The sequence below is a fragment of the Bos grunniens genome, chromosome 25 (assembly GCF_055505025.1).
Source record: "Bos grunniens cultivar Pamir isolate PY7600 chromosome 25, Bosgru_T2T1.0, whole genome shotgun sequence".
Classification (NCBI taxonomy): domain Eukaryota; kingdom Metazoa; phylum Chordata; class Mammalia; order Artiodactyla; family Bovidae; genus Bos; species Bos grunniens.
In genome coordinates this window covers 8,600,291-8,612,703 of record NC_141189.1, presented here as the reverse complement: position 1 = coordinate 8,612,703, position 12,413 = coordinate 8,600,291, and the positions used below count along the sequence as shown (strand labels likewise).

Sequence of the window (12,413 nt, the reverse complement as noted above, 5' to 3'; positions counted from 1 at the left end):
TTTCCGAGCCTGGTGACAGGCCCTGGGAAGGTAGGGGCCACCTTGTGTAGTCTCGTGCCTGCCCCCCCTTGGCTGGCCCACATCACCTGGAGGTGGAGGACGGGCAGCCGGGTGCTCAGTGGGTGGTGGGTGTGCCCTAGTCCCTGTCTTCAGTGAGGACTCAAGTCCACTTGGCTGAAGCTTGTACGGAAGCCTCTGTCCTTTGAGAGAGGAGAGCTTTTCCACTGATGTCAGACCCTCAGGTGGGTCGGGGAGCCTCCAAAGGCCTCTGAGGCCACCTCAGCCAACCTCCTGCTGGGTGAGGACTCAGGACCGACCATCCCAGAAGCTGATAAGGCTTCATGTGCCAAGTGCAATCGTGCTCATGCTGATTGCAAAGAGATACACAGGCAGCTCCCCCCAGTTGTGACACCCAGCCCTCAGGTTGAGCAAGAACACACTGAAGGGTTTGGACGGAGGCGTGAAGACGCATTGAAGGTGGTAACGGACAGCCTCATGTCAGTGGCAGGGAAGGTGCTCTGGAGAGGAGCTTAGGCCTCGTGTTTTCAGGATAAGCAGGAGTCTGTGGGAAAAGGGTTAAAGGAAGGCGCTCTAGGCCAAGGCAGCAGTGGGTCCGAGGGCAGGGAGGAACTAGGAGATGCCCAGCTGGTCATTGTGGCCGATCATTTAGACAGTGGAGGAGGATGGATTCTGAATCGAAGGGCCCTATTTCTTTCTTTAGAATGGCTTCTCTGGTGTGGGTCTCTCCCAGGGTATGTCTTCAGCCATCCTGATGTCCAGACACAAGGCGGTAGAGTTGACAGGATCCTAGGGACCATCACGGAGGGGTGGCCTCGGGAGGGGGCTGGCAGGCAAGGCCAGGGCAGATCCTGAAGGGACTTGTGTACCTCTGGCCTGTGGATCATGGGAGCCATGGAAGGTTTTAGAGTGCAGCAGTAGCGTGGTCAGAATCTTATGTGGGAAACTCCTGGTTGCCTTGAGAGGTGGAAATTGGAGGTGAGACAAAGCCATGGGGACCATGGGCTGGTAGGGGCCCAGGGAGTGAACTTGACCTTTCATTCTCATGCTCTCCTGTACCCAGTGGGTCAGCCCTGGTCCCGTGAGGTGTTAGATTTGGGTCTACCAGGTCTGGGAGCCTGGGTCCTCCCTCTTCCAGCCTGGCACTGGACTGGAGGTGGCTAATGGCGTGGGCACCATGGTGTCTCCCGTGCCCATCAGACACTTTTATTTTTCAGGACCTCCTCTGTCAAAGACAGAAGCTTCGTGGAGAAGATGAAGAAGACGGTGAGTTCTCTCTCTGTGCTCGGCCCTGGTGGGCAGGTGGAGATGGCCAGCAGAAGGCCAGCTTCGCTTGATGGGAAGAGAGAGGGCGGGTGGGAACGGACTCCGCTCCCACGCGTGTACATTCCAGTCTAACCAGAGCCTTGAGGCTGCTCTGCCGTTGCCGGGACAGTTTACTCTGTTGAATGTTTACTTCTTGAACAAACCAAACTCTAGGAACAGACCCTCCCTCTGTCTCAGATGCCGCCTGGCTCCTTCCTCCCAGACCAGGCTGTGTCCACAAGCAGATGTCCACCTCACATGGCTGTGGTCCTAGCGCAGCTACAGTTCTCGCTCTTTGTTTTTGTTTATTTAAGTATCAAATTTTATGACATGGTACTTCATTTATGTGGTTAAATCCAAAACACAAACTATTGAGGTGGAAAACTTCTCTCCTGTTCCTGTCACCCATCACCGTTCTGAGAACTTCTTTCTGTGCGTGTAATGAAAACAAACAAACTTTTATTTTTACTTTTTAAACACAAAAAGTGGCGTATTACATACACTGCTATAGACCTTTTTTTTTCTCTCACTTAATGTCTTGGAGATTACCTCACAGCAATTCAGAGATACCTCCCTCATCCTTTATTGTAATTGCATAATGATTCCACTCGTGGCCACAAGTACTATAATTTGCTTCGATGCTGCCTTGTTGATGGGTGTTTGGAATATTGCTCATCTTTAGCTCTTCCTTCATGACTTCCCTTGTGCTTCCCCTGTGGCTCAGCTGGTGAAGAATCCACCCGCAACGCGGGAGACTTGGTTCAATCCCTGGGTTGGGAAGATCCCCTGCAGAAGGGAAAGGCTACCCTCTCCAGTATTCGGGCCTGGAGAATTCCATGGACGGTATAGTCCATAGGGTCACCAAGAGTCGGACACGACAGAATGACTTTCGTATAGCTCTTACAGAGAGAGCCACTGTGACCATGTAGATCAGTTTGCATATTTGCAAATACGGTCCCGGATGCGGAATTGTTGAATCAGAAGGTACACGTGTTTGTGATAGAAGCTGCCAAATTGCACCCCACCCCACAGGGTTCACAGTCACTAGCAGGTGTGAGAAAGTCTGTTCCCCCACAGCTTTGCCAACAGAGTCCACTACCAGAGTTTGGGGTTTTGCCCATTTTCTAGGTTAAAAAAAAGATTTATCTCTGCAGTTCTAATTTGCATTTTCTCTATGAATTAAAGCAAATTCTCATGTTATGGGATGGCTTTTATTTTTTCTTTTTTAATAGATTCTTTGTTCAGCTCTTTTGCCCACTTTTCTGTTGGGATTGATCTTTCTCAAGAAATTCCTTAAAATTATTAGGGAAGTTAACCCCTTGTCTGTGATATGACTTAAAAATATTTTTCCCAGTTGATAGTTTGTGTGTCACTCAGCTTACTGTGTGTTTGTTTTAAAAATTCCATAGTCCGTTTTACTTTTCTATGACTACTGGACTTTGAGTCATCATGTGAAAGGCTTCCCCACTCTAAAGAGATAAAACAATTCTTCCATGTTTTCTCTTGTATCTTTATGATTTCTGTTTTCCATATTTAAAATTCAGTCTGTTGGGAATTTATCCTGGTGTAAGATGTAAGGTTTGGGTCCAACACGTTTTTACTCAGCTGTCTAAATTCCATGTAATGAAGTCCATCTTTTCCCCACTAGTTTGGTCATAAATGTAATTTTCATTGGTATTTGAGTCTATTTCTACATTTTCCTATTCTGATACTTTGATCCAGCTGTTTGTATATAAACAATATCATACTGTTATAACTTGTTTTAATATCTGTAGCACTAAGCACTCCCTCCCTCTCCCCATCACTCTTATTTTTCACTTTCCTAGCTTTTACTTCATGTATATTCACTTATTTGGGATAACAGTTTTATTGGGATTTAATTCATATCCCATACAGTTCTCCAATTTAAAGCTTACACACCAGTGGTTTTTTAGTGTATTCTCAGTTGCACGAACCATCACCACAGTCAATTTCAGAACATTTTCATCTTACCCAAAAGAAACACTTTACGATTAGGAGTCATTCCAGTTCCCCACCCTGAGCCCTGAGCGACGTTCATCTGCTGTCTCTGTGGAGCTGCCTGTGCTGGGCCTTCCACGTGAGTGGAAGCAGTACCTGGCCCTTGGTGGCCTCTTCCACTGAGCTTAGTGTCTTCAGGGTTCGCCTGTGCTGTAGCAAGTGCCAGCACTTCTTTCCTTTCTGCTGCCAAATGATATTGCAGCAATGGGTTCATACTTACTTTGCTACAAGATTTTTAGGATCATGTTGTTGATGAAAAAAAAGAGCTGTTGCAGTTTTTATTAGGATCGCGTTATTTCTGTATCGTGGGTGGAGGCCCAGCATCCTGCTGTCAAATCTCTGTGAGAAGCAGAGGTCTTTCCGTTCAGCGGGGCCCTCCGTCACTGAGTAGTTGTTGTTGCTCTTCAGTCGCTAGGTCATACCTGACTTGTCTGCGACCCCCTGGACTGTAGCCCACCAGGCTGTCTGTCCATGGGGTTTCCCAGGCAAGAATACTGGAGTGGGTAGACATTCCCTTCTCCAGGGGACCTTCCTGACCCAGGGATCACAGCTGAGCCTCCTGCAGCTTCTGCGTTGGCAGGCGGATTCTTCGCCACTGAGCCGCCTGGGAAGCCCCTTGTCACTCGGTGGCTTCTGTCGTGTTTCTTGTTTGGCTTATTTCTAGGTTCTTTATATATTTTGATGCTACCGTAACTACTGTTTTATATCAGGTTTACCTTCCTTTCCTTGATATCATAAGCATCATTTTAAAATACATTTTTAAATGATTTGGAAATGATTTGTAAGAAAATTCAGGAAATGAAAAAGGTATGGGAGCACTTCACAGCAGTTGTAACCCCTGCGTTTTATTGTCGTCACCCGCACCTGTCAGTCAGGGCTCGATGCCAGACCAGAGACCCTCCAGGCAGTTTGGCCGCTGGAAGGCCTGCTGCTGAGGTCTGCAGAAAGGGACTGACCGGAAGGTGGCCTGTGCCTCGCTTCCACCTTCCGCATCTTGCAGGGTGCATCCCATTGGCTGGACCAGTTTGCTGCCTCCCTGACTGCAGGGCGTCTGGGGGATGGAGTTGGGGCTTTTCCAGAGCTGCTGCGGAGGGCGCTGTGGGAGGGGGGCGGAGTCAGAGCCTGTGGGCCAGTCTAGATGGGGTACCTCCCCCCACTGTCTAGGTTTTTATAAAGCATGTGTGATTACTTTTGCAAACATCCAGGAAAACTCACCCATATTTTCCCACTTAGAGACTCTTGGTATATTTCATGCTCTTTTTCCTTTCTGCATGAATGTGTATAGACTGTGCACACACATGTCGGGTGGATATGTAACAAAATTGGATTACGCTATACATAGTCTTTGGTCACTATAAGTGTATTTTTTCTTGTTTTTTACTGAACTTTATTTCTGCTGTTTTCAAGTGTTATGTAAAGATCTGTCCACAGTGTGACTTTGAGCAGCTGTGTGTATTGGATTACCTTGGTGGCTTCAGCTGGAGCCGGCTGGGTGGCCTCTGACCCCACCCGCCACAGTGGCTGTGGTAGTGAGATGCTGGCCCAAGGTGACTTAGAAAAGACCTGAAGGAGGAAAGAAAGAGGGTATCCTTAGGGACCTGCCTGCCCCTGTGGTCACCTTGAGTCTCCGGTGAAGCCTGTGGCTCTTGGCCCCTCACTGACCCCCATGTGTCCGGCCATCCCTAGGGCAGGAACATCATCGTGTTCTACGGCTCCCAGACGGGGACTGCTGAGGAGTTTGCCAACCGCCTGTCCAAGGACGCCCACCGCTATGGGATGCGGGGCATGGCAGCTGACCCCGAGGAGTATGACCTGGTGAGTGCCCGCCACGCCCCGGCCCCTTCCTCCCGCGCAGTGCGGTCCAGGGTGTTAAGGCAGGCGTATCTGGATCGTGGAGACACGAGGGCAGAGTTAGGCAAAGGGACAGGCGGGATTGGGCACCTCTTGTCATTTGTCCCAGCAGCCAGGCGGCCTCCAGACATAAAGAACCCCTGGCCCAGGTGTGTGCATGTGCGCTGCCTGCCCGGCTCTCCACGCTGCAGGCTCTATGAGCGCTGGGCAGGTGCCCACAGAAGGGACCCGGGCACCTCGTGCATTGGGTGTGGCTTAAAAGATGACAGGGTCTCGGTAGGTCAGGAGAGGAACTGTCTCTTGTGTTTCCTCAAACCCCCTCTCCTGGACTGCAGTGTCGGGGGAGCCGGACTCAGGAGCCGGGGGGGGCGGGTTCTGGACTCTAACCCTGCTCCCCCGACTGCCTGGGGGACCTGGCCCAGCCCCTCACTGGGGGGCCTCGTCTACAGGGAGAGGTGAGGGTATTGGACGAGCCATCTCTAGGAACCGTGCAGCTCAGCTTTGCATGGAGGCTGTAAACTCATGTGTCTGGGCTTGGGGAGGGCCCAGGAGAGCCCGGGGATTGAGGGGAAAGCCCCCATTTGGGGCTATAGGATCCCCCCTCCCCCATCTCCTCCTTCAGCTGTCCTCGGCACGTGGCTCCTTTGGGCCCACACAGTGCTGTCTGCAGGACTTAGTCCCCCCCTCCTGGCCCCAGCCACACCCAGCCTGTCTCTGAGGCCGTGGGGGCCAACTCACCCTGCTCACGCTCCTCCCAGCACTGGCTCCTTCCCCGGTCATAGCTCTCCAGACTGCAGGAAACATCCAGCAGTCTGCTCACTGGGACGCCCATGCCGTTGGCCCCAGGGGACACGGTGGGCAGAGAAAGGGGAGTGGTCCTTAGGCCCCAGGAGAGGCGGGGCTGACAAAGCAGCTAGTCCTGGGAAGACGCCCCAGGGAGCGCCTTCCTGCTTCTCCCCACAGGGTCATTGCCAGTCATCACGTGGGCTCCAACGTGATGAATGAACTTCCCCTGAGAAGCCCTGTCTTCTGAGTGCCAGCTGCTTCCCACCTGTGCCCCTCCTTCACCTTAACCAAACCGGCCCCCGCCTACTCCACACACACGCCCCCTTCAGTCTTGGGGATGGCACCACTATCCCTCTGTCTTAGGACCTGGGTTTCGAGTTGACAGACAGTTGGTTAGGAATCACATGAACTCAGGCCCCCCGGGACTCCGTAGGGTGCTGAGGTGCCCCAGAGGTGGCAACGTGTTCCACGTGCCCACTCCTGGCCTGGAACCCAGCTGCTGCTGTCCACACCCAGGCCCTCGCCATGCTCTTCTGGGCCTGCTGTCTCTTCATTCTTGAGATGCACTCCGTTCACCTGAGCCCAGAACTCACCCGTCTGCACTTGGGAGCCAGCTTAGTCATGGTCACTTGGCCTGGCCCTGTCTTTGTTCCCCCAGGCCGACCTGAGCAGCCTACCAGAGATTGAGAAAGCCCTGGCCATATTCTGCATGGCCACCTACGGCGAGGGGGACCCCACCGACAATGCCCAGGACTTCTACGACTGGCTCCAGGAGACGGACGTGGACCTCTCTGGGGTCAAGTACGCGGTGAGTCACCCGTGTGGGCTCGTGCGACCTCCAGAAGCTCGTGTCCAAGAGGACACCTCCAGTTCTCACCTCGATCTGCAGAGCCCAGGCCTGGCAGGGAGCTTGTAGGTGGGAATCCCGGGAAGGGCTCACGCGGTGACCCTCTCCCGCCCAGCCCGGCACTAAGAGCCCTTTTCCCCTGTCCCAGCCCCACCGTGCCCAGGGGCATTAGCTTCTAGAGACAAAAGGCAAGAAAGGAGGAGTGGGCTGACCAGGATTCGGCCGGGCAAGGGATCAGGTGGGGTGAACACCCTGCAGCTGCCAGGGTCCAGGCCAAGTGGTCATGGAGGAGCCTGAGCTGTGGGTCCATGAAACAAATCCGCTCCGGGGCCTCCCCGTACAAGGTGTCTGGCCGGACCTGCTGACCCTGGCCCCTCATCCACACAGGTGTTTGCCCTTGGGAACAAGACATACGAGCATTTCAACGCCATGGGCAAGTACGTGGACAAGCGGCTGGAACAGCTCGGGGCCCAGCGAATCTTTGATCTGGGGCTGGGCGACGATGACGGGAAGTGAGTGCCCCCCCACCCTGAGCCCCACCCTCAACCCCCACCCAGGCTGTCGAGTGTCAGGAGCCCCAGATTCAGGCTGGCCGGGGCCCAGGAGGGCAGGGCAGAGCCTTAGTGTCCGCGCACCCCTGTGACCTGCCTCACCACGGAGAGGGAAGGCCAGCCCCCATCACCAGGCCCGCCTTCTTTGCTTGTCCACACCCTCCCGGCTCACCCAGCTCAGACAGGGCTGCCCATGGTTACTGCAGACCCTCTGGACACTTCCTGATGCCCTGGGTTACATCACTGGGCGGGCTGGTGTGAAATGAACCCTCGAGCTTGAGGGGGAGCCAGGGGACAGAGGGTCTAAGCCTGGCCTGGCAGCCCCATCTGGCCCCGGGTTCATCCCCTCTGGTCCACAGCCTGGAGGAGGACTTCATCACATGGCGAGAGCAGTTCTGGCCGGCCGTGTGCGAGCACTTCGGGGTGGAAGCCACTGGAGAGGAGTCCAGGTGAGTGCATACAGCTGGGGCCATGGGTGGGGCACCGGCCCGGTGGGCGCAGTGGGGCTGGGGGAGGCTCAGTCGGGGTGTGGAAGGGGACCCGCACGCAAGGGTCAGGGTGGGCTTCCCGGCCTCCTCGGGCCTACTAGCCCGGCTGCCTCACCTCTCCTGCCTGCCCCACACTCACACATCTCCTTCCTCGTGGGTCACGCCTGGCCCCGGATCCCTCAGGCGTGCCCCATGGTCTCACAGCCTCACTCCCTCCTGGGGACCCTCCCAGCCCTCAGCTTCACCCTGGGTCTCCCCCTTCCAGCATTCGCCAGTACGAACTCATGGTCCACACAGACATGGACATGGCCAAGGTGTACACGGGCGAGATGGGCCGCCTGAAGAGCTACGAGAACCAGAAACCGTGAGTCGAGAGCGTGGCTGGGGCCCAGATGGCTGGCCATTCTGTATGTCTCCACAAGGCCTTTCCTGCCGGGCCCCATCCCATGGGCTTCCTCGTTCCCTCCATTGGGAAGGGGCCTGGCCAGGGCCACACACATGTCCATATCCGCCCCAGAGGAGGGCACAAGGCCCGGAGCAGAGAGATGGGAGGCTGCTCTGAGCCCAGGGCCCTGGGGACCCCTCCCCTCTTGGTGGTCCTTTGGTCCAGAGCGTGGCCTCAGGGAGACTGGCACCTGCTCAGTTTGTACTTCATTTGCCTGTTAAATATCCAGTGGGGTGGTGACCACCACTTCCTGGACCAGGACGTAGCAAGTTCAGCTCTGGGTCTAGGCTGAACTTTGGCCAGAGGGCTCATTTCCTTCAAATCTGCCTCCATATTTGGACTTTTTTGTCCTAAGTGCTCCTCTCTGGGGCCCCTGACTTGCACCTGGGCCCCACCCAGACACCTTGAGCCGCCCAGGAACGTCCTCCTTCACCCTCCAGCAGCCCCACTCTAGGCAGCCACTGCGGTTGCGGCCGACAGCACATTTCAGTGACTTCCCGGTGGGAAAGCCTGTCCTGTGCAGCCCTGGCTAGTCACTCAGGACCCAGGCCCTTCCTCTGTCTTACGGAACCACCTTCTTGGGCCAGGCCCTCCTGTGCTCTGCCCACCAGTGGGTACCAGGTGCGGAGGGTCCCCCAGGTTTCAGACCAGCCTCAGTTTCTGTCTGCAGACAGGGACGCTGATAACCCGGCTCTGCCCCCTTGCGGGTGCCGGGAGCACCACTCTGGCGGGGGCGGGAAAGCCCTTTACCTCATTGGAGAGGCTTTCTCATGACCCAGGAGGCCAGCTTTGAGGTTCCCCGTGTTCTGTGTGGTCGGGAGGGTCCTTGAGGGTGTGGAGATTCAGACCAGAGGCCTAGCCAGTCATTGCACTGCTCGCCCCACCCAGCCCCTTCGACGCCAAGAACCCATTCCTGGCTGTTGTCACCACCAACCGGAAGCTGAACCAGGGAACCGAGCGGCACCTCATGCACCTGGAATTAGACATCTCGGACTCCAAAATCAGGTACCAGCTGCCACCACGCCCTTCCCCAAAGCTTTCACCCAGGCCTCCTGTTCCCACACAGAGCTGCCCTCCACCCTCCCCCTGAGCCTCGCATCACCCCCAGGTATGAGTCTGGGGACCATGTGGCTGTTTATCCGGCTAATGACTCTGCCCTGGTGAACCAGCTTGGCGAGATCCTGGGTGCCGACTTGGACATCATCATGTCCCTGAACAACCTTGATGGTGAGTCCTGGGTCCCAGGCCTCCCCCCTACCTGGGCCTGAGGGCGCTGGTGGGAATGGGCCCCCTGGAAAGGCCCAGAGGTTGAGTTTCTGCTTAGACCTAAAATCTGGTATCCTGGAAGCCCTCATACCCAAGACCCGAGGGGCAAGTTGCAGAGCAAACCGGGAGGCAGGGGGAGAAGGCAGCTGTAGGGTCTGGCAGGCTCCCTTTTGGGGCTCCCCATCCCCTTGCTGCCATACCCCCTTGAGGGAATAGGGGCCTGAAGACAGAGCCAGGCCCAGCTGTCCATGCAGCCCCATGTCCTGTGGGGAAGAGAGCCACAGCCAGCCACCGCAGGCCCCTCCAGCTCCAGGGTCTCCTCACCTGTGCACAGGGGTCTGAGGCAGCAATCCTGACAGCCTCTAGGTGCACTGAGGGTGCTCAGCCTGCACCCCCAGCCTGAGCCTCTGACTGTGACCCTGCCCCCCAGCGCCCCGCACCGTCCACCAACCTGGGGCCCACCTCGGCCTGGCCCTGTCCCACTCGCCCACGTGTGTCCTTGGTGATCCGAGCCTGGGCTGCTCCTCCTCACCTCTCAAGGCTCCAGAGTCGGCCTTGAGAGGACAGGAAAGGGGGCTGGTCTGCAGCGGAATTCCTCTTGCTGGCAGGGGACCTGCTGGCCCGTGGGCCGTGGACGGGTCTTCTTCCTCTCACTGGTGGGGGCGGGGGAGGCCTTGTGCCGTCTGAAGCAGCACCTCTCTGGCGGTGGGGGTGTTGTCAGGGCTCACTCTCTCCCAGGAGTGCCTGAGCTCCCGTGGTGGGGGCCCTTCTCTGCCAGGGGCTGCTCTGAGAGGGGGCTGCGGAGGCTCAGAACGTGAGGCAGAAGTGGGACTTCAGAAGGCGCGCCCACATCTGCCCTGTGGTGCGAGGCCTGAGCCCCCATTCCTGAGCCCACACAAGAGGGTGCCTGGGTGCGGGGAACACCTGCTGCTTGATGTGGGCACTGGGTACACAATGGCGTTCAGTTCGCGAAAATCCATCAAGCTCTGCTCGTGTGACTTGTACACTGTATGTAGGTCGTGCTTCAGTAAGGAGTTCAACCCTTCCCCCAAAGCTAGGCCCTCAGCCCTCAAGGCTGAGCTGTCCTGGGCCAGGCCCTCTCCTCTCTGGGTGGCTTGGCAGCCTTGTGCTTCTCTGGGGCTCGTTGGTGCACAGGAGTCAACACCCCTGCGGTCGTGCCTCTAGGAGGTGGAGTCACCCCTGGGTCCAGCCCTGCTCTGGCCTGGCCGTGGGGAGGTGTCAGGAAAGCCGGCCTGTTGACTGTGGCAGTGGAAGCCCCTCAGCAAGGGCTGGCGGAGCACCTGAGTGTACAAGATGCCACCCCAAAAGCTTGGCATGTGGGTGTGGCATGCACCAGCCTCTGCTTGTGTCCAAGAATAAAACCTGAGCTGGAGGGGCCCTGTCATCACAGCCGAAGGCCCGGTATTGGCATCTCACCATCAGAGCCTGGAGCCCCCACGGTGGATCAGGTCCAACCCGCAGGCAGGCAGGCCCCACCGGGGCGCTCCCCCTTGGCCGCCCTCTCTGAGCAGTGACCGTCCTGGATGGGGACAGTGACAGGCCGCCCCCAGCAGCGTCCTGCCTCTGATGAGACTGGCTGTCCAGCAGCCAGGCGCCTCAGGCCTTGCCCCAAACCCAAGGAAGACCCCAAGAGAGCTGGTCTTGGTTCCCGCCCACCGAGGCTTGGCCCACCCCTTCCCTGTGGCACCCCACCAGCCCTGGGGTGGCCCCTCACCCCGAACCCTGCTGCCCTCTCCTTGCAGAGGAGTCCAACAAGAAGCACCCCTTCCCCTGCCCCACCTCCTACCGCACGGCCCTCACCTACTACCTGGACATCACCAACCCGCCACGCACCAACGTGCTCTACGAGCTGGCGCAGTACGCCTCGGAGCCCGCCGAGCACGAGCAGCTGCGCAAGATGGCCTCCTCGTCAGGCGAGGGCAAGGTGGGCCTGCCCCCGGCGCCCGAGCACCCAGAGTGCCAGCTCCCCGGCCCGGCCTTCCCCCGAGCTGCCTGGGCCCCTGGGCTGCTTGCCGTCTTACCCACGTCTGTGTTCCCAGGAGCTATACCTGAGGTGGGTGCTGGAGGCTCGGCGGCACATCCTGGCCATCCTGCAGGACTACCCGTCCCTGCGGCCCCCCATCGACCACCTGTGCGAGCTGCTGCCTCGTCTCCAGGCCCGCTACTACTCCATCGCCTCATCCTCCAAGGTGGGGGCTCTGGGCCCGCCCCCGTAGAGAAGACAATGTTGGCTCCTCAGAGAGCCCCAGGTCCCTGGGCCGCAGCCCCAGCTCTGCCCCACATCCGCGGGCACTTTGCTCAAGACTCCCGGGCTGTGTATCCAGAAGGCTGGACCGTAAGATCGCACCCTGCCCTCCAGCCCTGGTGCCAAGAGCCAGTCAGGCTGGCCGCCAGGAAGGGGCCTTGAGCAGGGACCCCGTGACGGGGTGGGTGGCAGGAGGGAAGGACCCCGGGCACAGCCATGCTCACCCCTGCACACCCCTAGGTCCACCCCAACTCCGTGCACATCTGTGCCGTGGCCGTGGAGTACGAAACCAAGACGGGCCGCATCAACAAGGGCGTGGCCACCAGCTGGTTGCGGGCCAAGGAGCCGGCCGGGGAGAACGGTGGCCGGGCCCTGGTGCCCATGTACGTGCGCAAGTCCCAGTTCCGCTTGCCCTTCAAGGCCACCACGCCCGTTATCATGGTGGGCCCCGGCACCGGGGTCGCCCCCTTCATAGGCTTCATCCAGGAGCGGGCGTGGCTGAGGCAGCAGGGTGAGTGTGTGGCCTGGGCGGGCTCCGGGCAGGGGGCCGGGCCTGGGTCCCTCGCTCACC

General features: G+C 57.7%; 1 protein-coding gene across 9 annotated transcripts in view; it reads left to right on the top strand.

Moving 5' to 3' along the window:
- Positions 1 to 12,413, top strand: part of POR (cytochrome p450 oxidoreductase) — a 66,733-nt gene that overhangs the window by 52,808 nt on the left and 1,512 nt on the right. For all 9 annotated transcript variants that reach the window (XM_086374433.1, XM_086374432.1, XM_086374431.1 and 6 more), the window contains 11 exons: positions 1,236 to 1,284; positions 5,029 to 5,157; positions 6,638 to 6,787; positions 7,214 to 7,338; positions 7,737 to 7,826; positions 8,131 to 8,229; positions 9,199 to 9,315; positions 9,419 to 9,537; positions 11,340 to 11,521; positions 11,637 to 11,786; positions 12,083 to 12,353. In XM_086374433.1, the coding sequence (XP_086230559.1) occupies positions 1,236 to 1,284; positions 5,029 to 5,157; positions 6,638 to 6,787; positions 7,214 to 7,338; positions 7,737 to 7,826; positions 8,131 to 8,229; positions 9,199 to 9,315; positions 9,419 to 9,537; positions 11,340 to 11,521; positions 11,637 to 11,786; positions 12,083 to 12,353 (1,481 nt within the window). The remainder of the gene's footprint in view (positions 1 to 1,235; positions 1,285 to 5,028; positions 5,158 to 6,637; positions 6,788 to 7,213; positions 7,339 to 7,736; positions 7,827 to 8,130; positions 8,230 to 9,198; positions 9,316 to 9,418; positions 9,538 to 11,339; positions 11,522 to 11,636; positions 11,787 to 12,082; positions 12,354 to 12,413) is intronic.